We start from the raw sequence: 13,416 nt of genomic DNA, 5'->3' as shown, positions 1-13,416 counted from the left end.
AGTGTCTGTCTTTTAGTTTTTACTTTGTTCAGCAAATGTATGCACCAAGGATCACAGTGATATATGTTGTGAAAATTCAAGGACCTATTTGATGGTATTTTCACTAATTTGAGGATCGACCAACACCATTGTTTTCAAAATAACCTAGTTCTTCAGCTTCATCAACCCACATAAAAAATTTACAATTTTCACTATCATCCTATACAATCAAAAGACAAAATCAGTACTATTTAAACAAACCATTCGCACATCACATAACCATTGTTAAACAAACTTTTGGCAGAGGGCAGACATAGAAAGGCCTTCCTAGATTATTGACGGTGTTGGCTTTTCTTACAACACAAATTCTAGGACACCAACATTGAAGCTCTCTCACCTCATCGTTGTACATAGAGCTTGAAGATGAAGACTGACTGTTGTAGTTGTTTTTGCCCATACGCCCACCACTCATCATTTCTGAGCACCGAATTTTCAACAATGACCACTGGTTTTTGAATTTCGAATTGAATAAAAAAAATAGGGTTTTAAGTTTTTTGAATTGGGGAAGAACATTGACATCAATTCATGTAAGAAATTTAGGGGATTTTGAATTCTATGCAACAAATTATAACATTAGGGTTTCAAATTTTTATATTTGGGGAAGAAAGAGCCGTTAATGAGGAAGAGGAGAAAGAGCTATTAATGAGAAAGAGCCGTTGGCAATTTTATGAAAATCCATCAATTTGGTCCTTGGCAATTATGTAAATCAATCAATTTGATCCCTGCTTGCGTGACATCTGACGTGGTAAGCCATGTAAGAGGTTAACGTTACACGTCACCTCCGTTAACAGACCAACTTAACGGAGGGACTGATTTGATTGACATTTTGTAAATTCAGGGACTAAATAGCTATTTTGCAAAATTCAGGGACGAATTTGACCGATTTTTAAAAATTCAAGGACGAATTTTAGGTATTAGTCCAAAAAAAACATTGTTTCTCCCTAATTTGTTTTTCTTTATCATAAAAAACAGTGATCAACAAGATTCTTTAACCAATACTAGTTACAAAAATAAACAGACAGATACCTTTTTTTTGTTTTGAAAGATATACAGGCAAATACTTGACTTCACATAGTTTCCTAAATACATATTAAACGGTAACAAGAGTTTATTATGAGCTTTCTTTTAAAAAGAAATTCATAATGAAATTCAACGCTTTTTAATGCTCATGAATCAGGAGAAAAGATAAGATATCATAAACGTGCCATATCTTTTGTCCAAAAAAAATATCTATCTCATCATGTCTCAATTCAATGTTTGACACGTGGTATGGTGATCTTAAAACTTATTGTATTTTGTCTCTTTAGTTACTATAGTTATTTTAGACAGAGTAAAATTATCCTTAAAATAAAAAGACACGAGTAAGATTTCAAACAACAAGATGCAATAAAAAATAATTTCTTCAAGGGTATTTTTGTTATATACACATAATATAACATACACTTATTTTGCTTATCTGACAAATATAATATAATTGTTTAATAAATCGTTGTATGAACAATACATTGTAAATTCTTTTAAAAAACAATACATTGCACTGTAATTCCTTCAAAAAAATAATACATTGTACTGTAATTGTAATATGTAAAGATTTTTAGATTAAATATATTTTTTGTCTTTAAAAATAGCAAATTTTAATTTTATTCATAGAAGTGTATAAAATGAAATAAATATACTGTAAAATAAATAAATAAATATTGAAAGTCAAAGAGGGGAGAAGAAAGGGCAATCACAGCAATTAACCCAAACTTGAAGGGCAATAGATTATGACGAAAACGACGTTTGAAGAGGGAGAAGCAAAAGCCAAAAAAGTGACATCCAAACAAAGCCTTCTCTCATATTTCTCCTTATAAAAAAGCCAGCTCGTGCAATTCTCTTACCCTTTTGTTTTGCTCTCTCGCTCGTAATCGAACAATCTCATCCTCACAGTTTCGTATTCTTCCCGATCTCACCACCACTGTAAGTCTTCATCATCCACTTCCAATTCCTAACCCTAATTTCTAGATTCAATCCTAATTTCACAGATCCCTAATTCTTTTGATTTCATCGATCGTTTTTATACCGAATTATTCAGCTTTTTATTTTTTTTTATGCTTAGATTCATAATCGAGTGATTTATTTTGGATTTTGATTTTGTTAGTTTTTAACTATTAGGATTAGGTATTGGATTTTCATTTTTTCGCTGTTTATGTCATCGACCATTTTATAGTTCGTTATTCAGTTTGTTTTTACTGTTTTTTTATGCTTAGATTCATAATCCAGTGATGTATTTTGGAAGTATTGAACTCTTAGGATTAGGTGTTTTGATTGTTAATTTTACTGATTTTGATTTTGTAGGATTTTGATTTTGTCAGTTTTAAATAATTAAATAATTTCGATTAGGTTTTCGATTGTTAATTTTATCCGATGTGTGATTTTATGCTCTGATTAGTGTTTAGTTGATCTGATTTTATGCTCTGAATAGTGTTTAGTTGCTCTGATTTTACGCCCTTCAAGTTTGGGTTAATTATATGTGATTTTGTAATTTTATCCGATGTGTGATTTTATGCTCCGATGGATTTAAGCTCTACTTTACTCCTCTAATCTATGATTTTTTCATGAATTTTTTCAGAATTATCTTAAAGTGACTGTGGCACAGTGTTAAATTTATGGATTTAACTCATATGCACTGTCGGTGTAAAGATTTTTTTTTTATATTATAAATGAATCGTAATCGTTAGATCTTAAAAACAGCTTGACTTTTATTATAACTATGTTGAAAGTCATACATATTGATTCTTGTGATTTGTTGACAGCATATCAATTTTACACAAATTTATTTGTTTTTGTTGCATTAGGGTCTAGATGATTGTTATAACTCATATTTGTGATTGGATTCCTTGGTAAAATTGTATTGTCGGTTCACCGAGTGTAGGAAGTTCCTTTTATATCAAAAAATTAGATGCAATAAATTAAGGATTAAGTTTGTGGTTTATATTGTTTATAATGTCCCCTTGTCCATAATATTTACTCTATAGTGATGATGTGTGTTTTCTGATCTACTGATTTTTTTCCAGAGCAATCATGAGTGATGAAGGAGAAAGGACTTGTCCTCTTTGTGCTGAAGAGATGGATTTGACAGATCAGCAATTGAGACCATGCAAATGCGGCTACCAGGTTTGATTTTATTTCTATGTTCTTTTTATTAGGCATTAATCTGAAGGTTTTTATATAATCTGTTGGATGCTGTGTTTTTTTGAGGTTACTTAAATTTCTTTAGCAATTGTGTCACTTGGTTTTTTGGTCTCTGATTTTTTTTTTATATCTATTGATTGATGTTTTAAAATTTGGCATTCTTCAATGCTCACTATTGTTTGCGGGCTCAAAATCAAAAGATATTATTGTCTGTCAAACCGATTGGTCATAGGATCCTAGAGGTGGTCCAGTTCAAGCCTTGGAGTTAGCCAAGCGCAAGCCGCCTGGATTCATATAACCCAATTTCATTGTGGTTCAATAATCGTTTGGATATTTTGGGGGTAACTTTGTTGTGAAACAATTAGTGGTGGGATCTATCATGTGTCCTGGGTTATAGTTTATGGCTTTGCTGTTTTTTAAGTTGGGTGAGTGCAATTATCTTAACAAAAATGTTGGGTAAGTGTGATGTTTTTTATTTCTTGCTGTTTCAGGCAGGACAACATTCTCTCTTTTTTGTTGCCCGTTTTTGAGGCTTCCTTGTTAAAATATTTTTGTGACGGAATAAATTTTTTAGCTTATAAAAACACTTTTTATCCCTTGCTGGCAATTTTTATTCTTAGTCTATTTTATGTAGCATGTAGTCATGCAAGGTTGGCTTTATTATTGAATCAAATAAACATTGTTTTATTGATTATTACCACTGAAATGAATTTTGTGGTTACACTGTACACTGTTTGGTATGAGTTAGAATTTTTACTGATTAGAATAAAATGCCACTCCCTTCATTTTGTCGTAAACCAATATGTATTTAAGATACAGGTGCCGTTGTTTGTGTTTTGTTTCCTGAGACATGCTTATTTTCTATATTCATGAACAATGAGGAATGCCGATTGTATCTGTAATTGGTTGCAGATTTGTGTCTGGTGTTGGCATCACATAATGGACATGGCTGAGAAGGACGAGACAGAGGGACGGTGCCCTGCATGTCGATCTCCATATGATAAGGAAAAGATTGTCGGGATGGCTGCAAACTGTGAGAGGTTATTCTTTTAACAGTACATTTCTGTAGGCTTGAATTGTTAATTCTTTTCACATCCTCTTCTCCCCCTTTATAATTATGTATGCATGCATTTGTATAACTATCTATCATATCATATCTTTTTAAATAAGTTATAATACCATACTAGCATCCTGTTTGGATAAACAACTTATTTGCAGCTTAGAGCACAAATGCTTATCATGATAAGCGCTTATGTATAAGTTTGGATACACTATTTTATAACAAAAGATACAATAACGTTAAATTGTTTTTGTCTATGTTATAACTTGTTTTTATAAGCTATATTAGAGAACTTATGAAGATAAGGTGACAAAAGCTTAGAAAATTTGTCATAAGCTGTTTTCGTAAGTTCTCTCAGACAGCCTCACGAAACTTATGTCAGTAGATAAGCTCAAGCAAGCCAATCCAAACAGGCTCTATATGTATAGGATTTAGAGCTTTTAAGTGTTACTTTTATGTTTCGGATAGAACAAGGTAGATCTCAGTTATTATGGGCTTGTTTGGTTTTATAAGTATTGTTTCAAATATTCTCCTTTCATTTTTAATTGCATAAATTTCATCTTGTTTTTGATTTGTTTCCTGTTTTCAAAGATTGTTTAGTCTATTATCTGTTCAAAACATTGAAAACTGGAAAGAAGTGAAAACATGGTGTTATTTTTGTGATAAAAATCGAAGCTATAAAATGATGGCTAAACAGGTTTTACCTTCAGTTTCTTAGATCTCGCTAGTTAGAAGTTTTTTTTAATGCTTCCATGCTTGAGTTATTTTTTTTATTTTTTTGTAATTTTCCCTTGCCGATAATATCTTTGCTTAGATTGGTGGCTGAAGTTCATATGGAAAGAAAGATGAAGAGCCAGAAAGCAAAGTCGAAATCATCTGATGGACGGAAGCAGCTCAGCAATGTGCGAGTTATCAGGCGGAATCTTGTTTACATAGTGGGATTGCCTCTCGATCTGGCTGATGAAGATGTAATATTTGTACTTCATCTGCTTCCAGTAGTTATGCCTTTCAATTTCTCCCCTTGTTCTAAGTGGAAGATTTAATTTTTTTATCGACATTCATGCAGCTTCTCCAGCGGCGGGAGTATTTTGGTCAATATGGGAAGGTCTTAAAAGTTTCAATGTCTCGAACGGCAGCTGGTGTTGTTCAGCAGTTTCCGAACAATACATGTAGTGTGTAAGTTTGTGTTCTATTCAGTTGTGGCTTAGCTTTTCTTCATTAGTGGTATTTGCATGATTGTCATAACAGCCATGGCATGATGGTAGCCACTATAATGGGCATAGCAGAGTTGCTCTTGGCAACTCCTGAAAGTTAGCGGCGCTACTCTATTGGTAGCCAAATTCTTTGTTTAAACCTCTCTGAAACCCACCGCAATCTAGTAGAAAAAGTTATCAGCCTTGGCCAGTTTATCATCTCAGTTGAGGTACTGAGTCCTGCACAAAGCATAATTTTTAAATGCATAAATTTTTATTGAATATATATGTTAGTCAGAAGAATTGAATATATATGTTAGTCAGAAGATATATAGTTCATAATTTGTTGGTCTAGTGGAAGTGATCCTTACATGTAGTTTGGTTTTTGTGTAGCCTTACAAACTAGTTTATAAAGTTTATATTAGACTATTCTCCATCTTGTCAATCATCCTTACTAGTTCTCCTATGGGTCTTCTCCACACATATTCAAAACCATTTCGGACATGATTTTCACTGTGGGAGCTACCCAATTCTCCCCGAAAACTGTATTTGTAATTATATCTTGTCTTGGTGACTATTAATACATCTTGACATTTTCATCCCTCATAATTTTATTAAAAGTTGCAGCTCCTAAGGACGGGTTTTTGGTTTCAGATATATTACTTATTCAAAGGAAGAAGAAGCAATTCGATGTATTCAAAATGTACATGGGTTTGTTTTGGAGGATAGACCTTTAAGGTATCAATGTGCACTTGCTGAGGTCTTTTTCGTATGGGATGATTGACCAGTTCCTTATGTTATTGTTTTATACATTTCAGGGCTTGTTTTGGAACAACTAAATATTGTCATGCATGGCTCAGAAACATGGTTTGAAAACTACTAATTCCTACATAGATTTTTACCCTTTCCTTGATTAGTTAAACTTTTAATCGTGGATAAATCTGATGAACAGCCTTGCAGCAATCCGGATTGTGTATATCTTCATGAGATTGGCTCTCAAGAAGACAGTTTCACAAAAGATGAAGTAGTTTCCGCATACACTAGGTATTTCTGTTAAATTAACTTATTAATTTTGATGTGGAGCATATTATGATTTGGTTGTAAAAATAAAATCATATGTTGCAATTGGTTCAGGTTCATGCCCCTTGTCATGTTAGCATTTCTCATCAGCATTTAGTTTTTAACTAACAACGATAGATCTACCTTACCTTTTTGTGATACTAAACTATTTGAGCATAGCTGAAATTTTCACTGTCAATATCATGTTGAGTATGGTTAATTATTTGGAATCTGAAACATGATGACTGTCATAAAAGGGAAGGATTTTTTAGGGCAATTGGCATGCTTGAGCTATTGCTTAAATTGTGTTCTCGTAATTTGTGCTTACAATGGTTTAGTCATTTTTTTGTTTTTGGTTTTTTAAGAAGTCATATTCAACAAATTACTGGCGCTGTAACCAATATGGAACGGCGGTCGGGGAATGTATTGCCTCCTCCTTTGGATGATTGCACAAGCAACACTTCAGGGAAACCCACTGTAAAAAATTCTTCAAGTGTATGCATTTCTTTTCGTGCTACCTTTACTTCTTTTCTATTACATTTCCTCTGTTTTTGGGTGTTGGCCGTTACAGCATCACTTCCCTGTGCCGATTCAATATTTTGTTGCTCTGTCCGGATTGACTATGCTGCGAAATTCACTTCACAGCTGAACATGTGAATCACTAACTTTTTATTTTCATTATGGAGCAGAACTCTGTTGGCACTGCAAGAGGTTTGCCTCCTAATGGAATTCCTGCAAAGCCTATGGCTCCCCATGCTGCATGGTAATAGAGTCTTGGATTTAGATTGGAATGTTGAAACTTGAGATTTTTGAAGTTAATTAACATTTGAATCTGTGTTATTAGGGGTTTGCGGGCTACAAATTGTCAGCCAGCTGCTGGCGGTCCAACCGGACTATCCAAGCCCAAGCCTGATTCAATCAGCAGCACTCTACCTTTCTCCTCGGCTGTTGCAGGCACAGTTCAAGTTTCATTGCAGAGTGATACAATGAAGAGGCCTTTGTCAAGTGATGGGCGTCATAGTATAATGCCTGGAGCCAAAAATAATTGTGTGGATGTCCTGGCGAATGTGGGCGAAAAAACACTGGCTTCTGATGTTTCTTCTGCTCCCGTGAATTTGAACACCCAGCTGTCATTAGCCAGAGATAGTTGCCGAGGGTGTTGTACAACATCAAACACAACAAAGTCTATTGACGTCACAACAAATTCAATTGGCAGCTTTAGCCGTAGTGAAGCAATTACTGCTACCAATGAAGAGATTCAAAATTTGTCCAGCGAGGTGTCTTCTATTGACCTTGATAGAAATGCCCAAAATGAACATTACAACATAACCAAACCTAGCAGCCCAGCTCCTGATGATGCATTGGTTAAGTCTATGCAATCTCAAGGATCAGAATATAATGTTGACAAATATAGAGACGAAATAATTACAAATGCAGACAGTAAAGCCTCTATATCAGATAATAAGGTCTGTAATTCAAAGGAACAATATGATTTGAAATTGGATTCTCAATCTGAGGTAGCATCAGGTTATGTTGAACTAGAGGATGATGTGACATCTTTTGATAGTCAGAGACTTAAGGATCCAGAAGTTGTTTGTAATTCTTACTTGCCCAACTCATCTTTCCCTCGCGTCGCAAGTCATAATAATCCTCATCCTCTGTCGCATGGTGAACCTTGTAATGTTGTAAATGCTGGTTCTTTAGCCACAGATAATGAAGTTGGGTTTCAACCACTGTTACATGGATCTAAAGCATTATGCAATGGCTATTCTGAGAAATTCGACAGCACCAGCTCTTACAGGTTGCTTCGTGATGAAAGGAATGATCATCACATTGGAAGATTAATTAGTGAAGCAGTTAATATTGGAGGTGATGCTGCTACAGATAAGGGAGAGAGTAGTATAATTTCAAATATATTGTCCATGGAATTTGATGCCTGGAATGACTCGGTATTATCACCCCATAATTTGGCCAAGTTGTTAAGTGAAAGCACTGAAAATCAGAATGGTACGCTAAAGAAATCTAATTCTTGTGTTCAAACCAATCAATCGAGATTTTCTTTTGCAAGACAAGAGGAATCCAAAATCCAAGCTTTTGATGTGAATCCATCTCATGGTGCCAACCAACAATTTCTAAAAAGCGGTTCACTTATCCAAGATTTCGTAGAAACGGACAAGATTGGTATTGCAAATGGCTTTCCTGCTACTAATAACTTTGAGGAATCTGAAAATATAAGTGGTCAATTTGCTGCTTCTTTCAATAAGATTTCTGGTGAGTATTAATAATAACTTACATAAACTAGCCACTGTAGATTTTTATGTAGCATTTCTTATGATTGGCTTCTTTTTCTGATTTCCTACTAATGTTATTCTATTTTGTACCTATTTTGGCTTGAAATTCTTCTTTTTGAGCAATCTGAATTTTAAAAAAATATCTTGCTTTTTCGTGGGATTTGCTAGAATTTACTTTTGATAAGTATGGCCACTAGTGAAAGTGTATTCCTGATTGAATAGAGTGCCTGTAGAGCATCAAAATTTGTGTTGTCATGGTTGAGAGAATAACTATTCCTCAATGAAATGCATTTACTCTTAAATTTCTGGATAACATTGCCTTCCAATTGCGTGATGATTTACAGTAGAGTAGATAACTGGTTATGATAATGCCTCCAAGTTGGAAGACATGAAATGATTTTCCTCTATTTTTCAGCTGTTCCAAAAACACAAATTTCAGCGCCCCCAGGATTTTCAGCTCCAAGCAGGCCACCACCTCCTGGTTTTTCTTCTCATGAGAGAATGGGGCAGGCTTTTGACTCAACTTCGGGTTAGTTATTGCTTCGTTTGATTTGTACCTACTTCCTGCAATATTGGTTGATTTTATTTGTTTTCCTTTTGACAGGGAATTCATTGCTTGACCCTTCTTTCTTATGGAGAAATTCATATCAGACACCATCAACTGGGAATTTTGGTGGTGCTGGAGACATTGAGTTTATGGATCCTGCTATTTTGGCTGTTGGTAAGGGGAGGCTTCAAGGTTCACTAAACAGCCCAATGCTAGACATGCAATCCAATTACTCCCCACAGTTAAATTACTTTGAGAATGAGGCCAGACTTCAGTTATTAATGCAAAGATCTCTCTCACCACAACAAAACCATCGATTTTCGGAAATTGGGAACACCTTTTCTCATCTTGGTGATTCTTATGGCATTTCTTCACGAATAGATCAATCTCAAGTCAGTAATTTGGCATCATTTCCTCAATTGGCTCTCCAGCAGTCTAGAAATGCGGTCTTGTCAAATGGCAATTGGGATGGGTGGAATGAGATGCAGAATGGAAATAGTATGGGTATGGCTGAGCTTTTAAGAAATGAAAGACTTGGGTTTAGTAAGTTTCATAGAGGATATGATGATTCAAAATACCAGATGCCAAATTCTGGGGATCTATACAACAGGACATTTGGGATTTGAATTAGTTGGCTATACTATCTTTCTCAATTTTTGCCATGGCAAAGCTAAGGCACAAATGGAAAAGCTCAATCTTTCCAGCATTGCTAAAGGTGGTCGAGCTGGCTCTCGACATGATTTGTCTAATGGACTACCTATGGCTATGATGATACTCAAAAGAAAACTGCAACTGGTAATTTTTCAAGCTTTCTCTTGATTTAATTTTTGTTATGGTTTAACTGTCTTTTAATAGCATAATCTATAATGTGTGCATGAAAATATCTTCCACTAGTTGTCAGCCACGAAAATGTCTTCATCTAGTTGTCAGCCAATATATATTTGAACACGGCAACTTTGACTTTGATGTTACCTTTTGTAAAAAAACAATCACTCAGGTTTCCTCCCTTTTCTGTCTAGTTCTGGATTTGGTGAAGCAAGCTGCGTGGGATTTAAGAAATCAACGATGGATTGGAACAAGATCATTAGCACAAAGACCTTAGTCAAGCGTTCTCTTTATAAGTACAGACAATGGAAACTTGATGATTGACAGTCAACTATCAGCTCTACATTTATTAGTATTGTAATTTTCTTTACTGAACTTGTGGATATAAATAGAGGTTTGGTGGGAATAATTCAATGGTGATAATTTTGGCAGCAGCTTTGCATCCTTCATATTTGATATTAAATTTTTCACTTTTAACTATTTAAAATAAGGAATTTATTCTGAATGTGTAAAACCCTATTGTCACTTGGGAAAGGTCTAGTGTCTTCTTTTACGAAGATCTTTTTTCCAATGTTTCTCTTTTTTTATGCATAATCATTTTAATGGCTGTTGAGCATTTTTTGGTTTGTACATCCAGGACGGGTATGAAGTCGAGCTATTTTCTGGTTTAGGCTAATTGTTCTGCTCTGTTGTGTATCATTATTCTGGTTTTGGCTAATTGTTCTGCTATGTTTTGTATCATTAAAATAATTGGTCGTTGGATTAAGTATCACTTGAAAATGAGTTTATAAGTGGGGGATTCATTCATCACTTTAAAAGTTAGTTTTGTATGGTTGTATTAGGTCCAAATGCAAATGAATTAAAATGAACCAGCATGTCATAACATTAGTGAATGAGAAAAGCTAGATTAATAGAGTTCGATATTGCACCCGACAGAAGATTAACTGGCAAAATTCTAGGAAGTACTAATTAGTTGTAATTTTTAAATGGTCGAGAAAAGGAGAAATAATGGACGATAGTAGAACACATGAAACGACGAGTCTAGTTAGACATTGTTGAAAACAATGTATGTAATTAGATATACTAAGTAGAAATAATATCTACAGCCTCTGCAATATCAGTTTTTCGTAACCTCCAACTACACATGTCAGCATCATCAATAGGAAGTAAGCATCATTCACGGAATCTGGGAAAAACAATACCAGTAAACTTTCGACAAAGGCATTTGTGGTTGCCATGGCGGTGCAGACGTTGCCTTAGATAGTTAACGTCCACTTCATATTGTCCCGTCTTTCACCAAATAGGAAGCATTGAAAATGAAATCATAATGAGACACTCTCTCTTTCAATTTTACGTTATTTTCAAATAAATCATTAGTTGAGTTGATTTCCACGTTTACAAAAAATATCTTTTATTAATTATATACTTAGTGAAATTGTTAAATGATTTGAAATTCAATTGAGACGGAGAAATTTCAACACCGACGCTTTATGTAAGTGGCGTGGCGTACATAAAAAAGTAATTTAATAATTTCATGCGTTAATAATTTAATAATTAACGCAAAAAGATATGATTGGAAAACAATTTATGAGACAACAATAGGACTGCGAGTCTCAATGTTTGGTTCATGTCGTTTGATTAACTTTTAATTTTTATTTAAAATTATTACATTCAATTAGATAGTTTTTTGAGATGTACATTCAATTAAATTGGTGAAAGTATTTGATGAGCGGTACCAAAAGTGTTTCTTGGATTGTCGTTCCATGGTTACCAGGTTTCTTGGTGCTGCCTAAATTGGATAATAGGTCCGACCATGAGTTGTGTTCCCTCCAGACATATACCAACTCGAAGAATGAGAATTTACCTGCAAGGTTCTTGACTATATCTAGGTACTTTACAAGTTGAAATGCTTGAAGAATTGTAGGATATCCACATTCGGTTGCATACTCGATTTGAAGTGAGAATTCAAACCTTCATTAAGTTGTGTACTTCGCATGTCAAGTGTTAACACTTCCTTCATATAACATGCAGCCCATTTATCTTAATGGCATAAGTTGAAATGATCCAAGTTTTATCATGAAGATAATCATTGACCAGTCGAACCATTTTTTCTCAAAATCCGCTTCAATCTCAATATCATACATGCACTCTTTGATATCTCTTAGCAAAAAACTTCCTCCATTCATCAAGCTCCCAAGATGTTTAACTCCATTCTGAAACAAGTGCCATGTGCATAAACCATGATGAGTCTCAGGCATCACATCTTCAAGTGCCGTGGCCATTCCTTGAGCTTGGTTAGTGAAGATAGTTGTCGCGTCATTTTTCGGAGATCAAGGCTATTTGATTAGCTTTTGACTCACTAATTTATTTCACGACTGAACATTTAATTTTTTTAAGAAAAGGGGAAAAAAGTTCAAACTACCCCATTTTGAAAAGATTTAGGGTTCGGGGGTTAGTTACATAAAGGGAAGGTGTTAGCACCCTTTATGTCCGTAGTACTCTGCGGGAACCTCTTGGTTTTTATTTAATTTTCGTGTTATAACTTGCTTGCTTATTTTGAAAAGAAGGAATTAAAGTGGAAAATAAAGACCTAAATATTTACATTTTTTATTGTTTGGAAGGACATGGTCCTCTGCCTACGTACCCGTGAAGGATCAAAACCTCGTAGTTCGGGGTAGAAAACAACATTTGATTGGTTTTGTGTTTTTTATTAGCTTTGAAAAAAGGTTTTTAACAGGAAAAGCCAAGTGGCAAAATAAGAATTGGTTTGTATTTTTTAGGTTTAAAAGAAAATGACTTAAAGTAGACTTAAAGTTGATTGCAATTTTGATTTATGAAAGAAATAAAATAAAGACGATCACTTGATTTGGATCAAGGTTTGTTTATGAAAACGTTTTTGTGATTTTTGTTATATTCGGAATAAGATAGAACTAACGGAGCATAAGAATAAAAAGCGCGGCTACCCTAAGTTAGAAATATAAAATCTATGACTATTACATAAAAAGCCTATTTACATTCTAAGGTCTGCAATAAAAATTAGAATGCTAAAAAATAAATAAATACGAAAAAGAATAAAAAATAAAAGTAAAAATGGTCCAAACACACGGTGGGGGTGCAGTAGTAAACAGGGGTATTGCAGGAAGCAAAAAAAAAAAGAATTGGGCTTAAGGAACCGAATCGGGTCGTGGGTCACGGGTCGAACCAAATGGGTAGAACCGGTTTGAAGGA

The 13,416-nt window shown here is 34.4% G+C and overlaps 1 protein-coding gene across 4 annotated transcripts; it reads left to right on the top strand.

Moving 5' to 3' along the window:
* The first annotated feature begins 1,840 nt into the window (after positions 1–1,840).
* On the top strand, positions 1,841–10,804 carry LOC11417361 (uncharacterized). Of its 4 annotated transcripts, none has more exons than XM_024776720.2 (14): positions 1,841–1,998; positions 3,096–3,195; positions 4,126–4,253; positions 5,088–5,241; positions 5,340–5,449; positions 6,121–6,204; positions 6,285–6,333; positions 6,419–6,510; positions 6,894–7,020; positions 7,215–7,288; positions 7,370–8,796; positions 9,232–9,345; positions 9,421–10,158; positions 10,383–10,804. In XM_024776720.2, the coding sequence occupies exons 2-13, from the start codon at positions 3,103–3,105 to the stop codon at positions 9,987–9,989; spliced, it is 3,021 nt and encodes a 1,006-aa protein (XP_024632488.1). In that variant the 5' UTR covers positions 1,841–1,998; positions 3,096–3,102; the 3' UTR covers positions 9,990–10,158; positions 10,383–10,804. The 4 variants fall into 4 exon arrangements, with proteins under 4 accessions (XP_024632488.1, XP_039686753.1, XP_003597140.1 ...); XM_039830819.1 differs by having other exon boundaries at positions 7,212–7,288; XM_003597092.4 differs by having other exon boundaries at positions 6,891–7,020.
* Positions 10,805–13,416: the final 2,612 nt, after the last annotated feature.

The sequence above is a fragment of the Medicago truncatula genome, chromosome 2, assembly GCF_003473485.1.
Source record: "Medicago truncatula cultivar Jemalong A17 chromosome 2, MtrunA17r5.0-ANR, whole genome shotgun sequence".
Taxonomy (NCBI): Eukaryota; Viridiplantae; Streptophyta; class Magnoliopsida; order Fabales; family Fabaceae; genus Medicago; species Medicago truncatula.
Note: the sequence above shows the minus strand (reverse complement) of the source record. Positions and strands in the feature narration are given on the sequence as shown.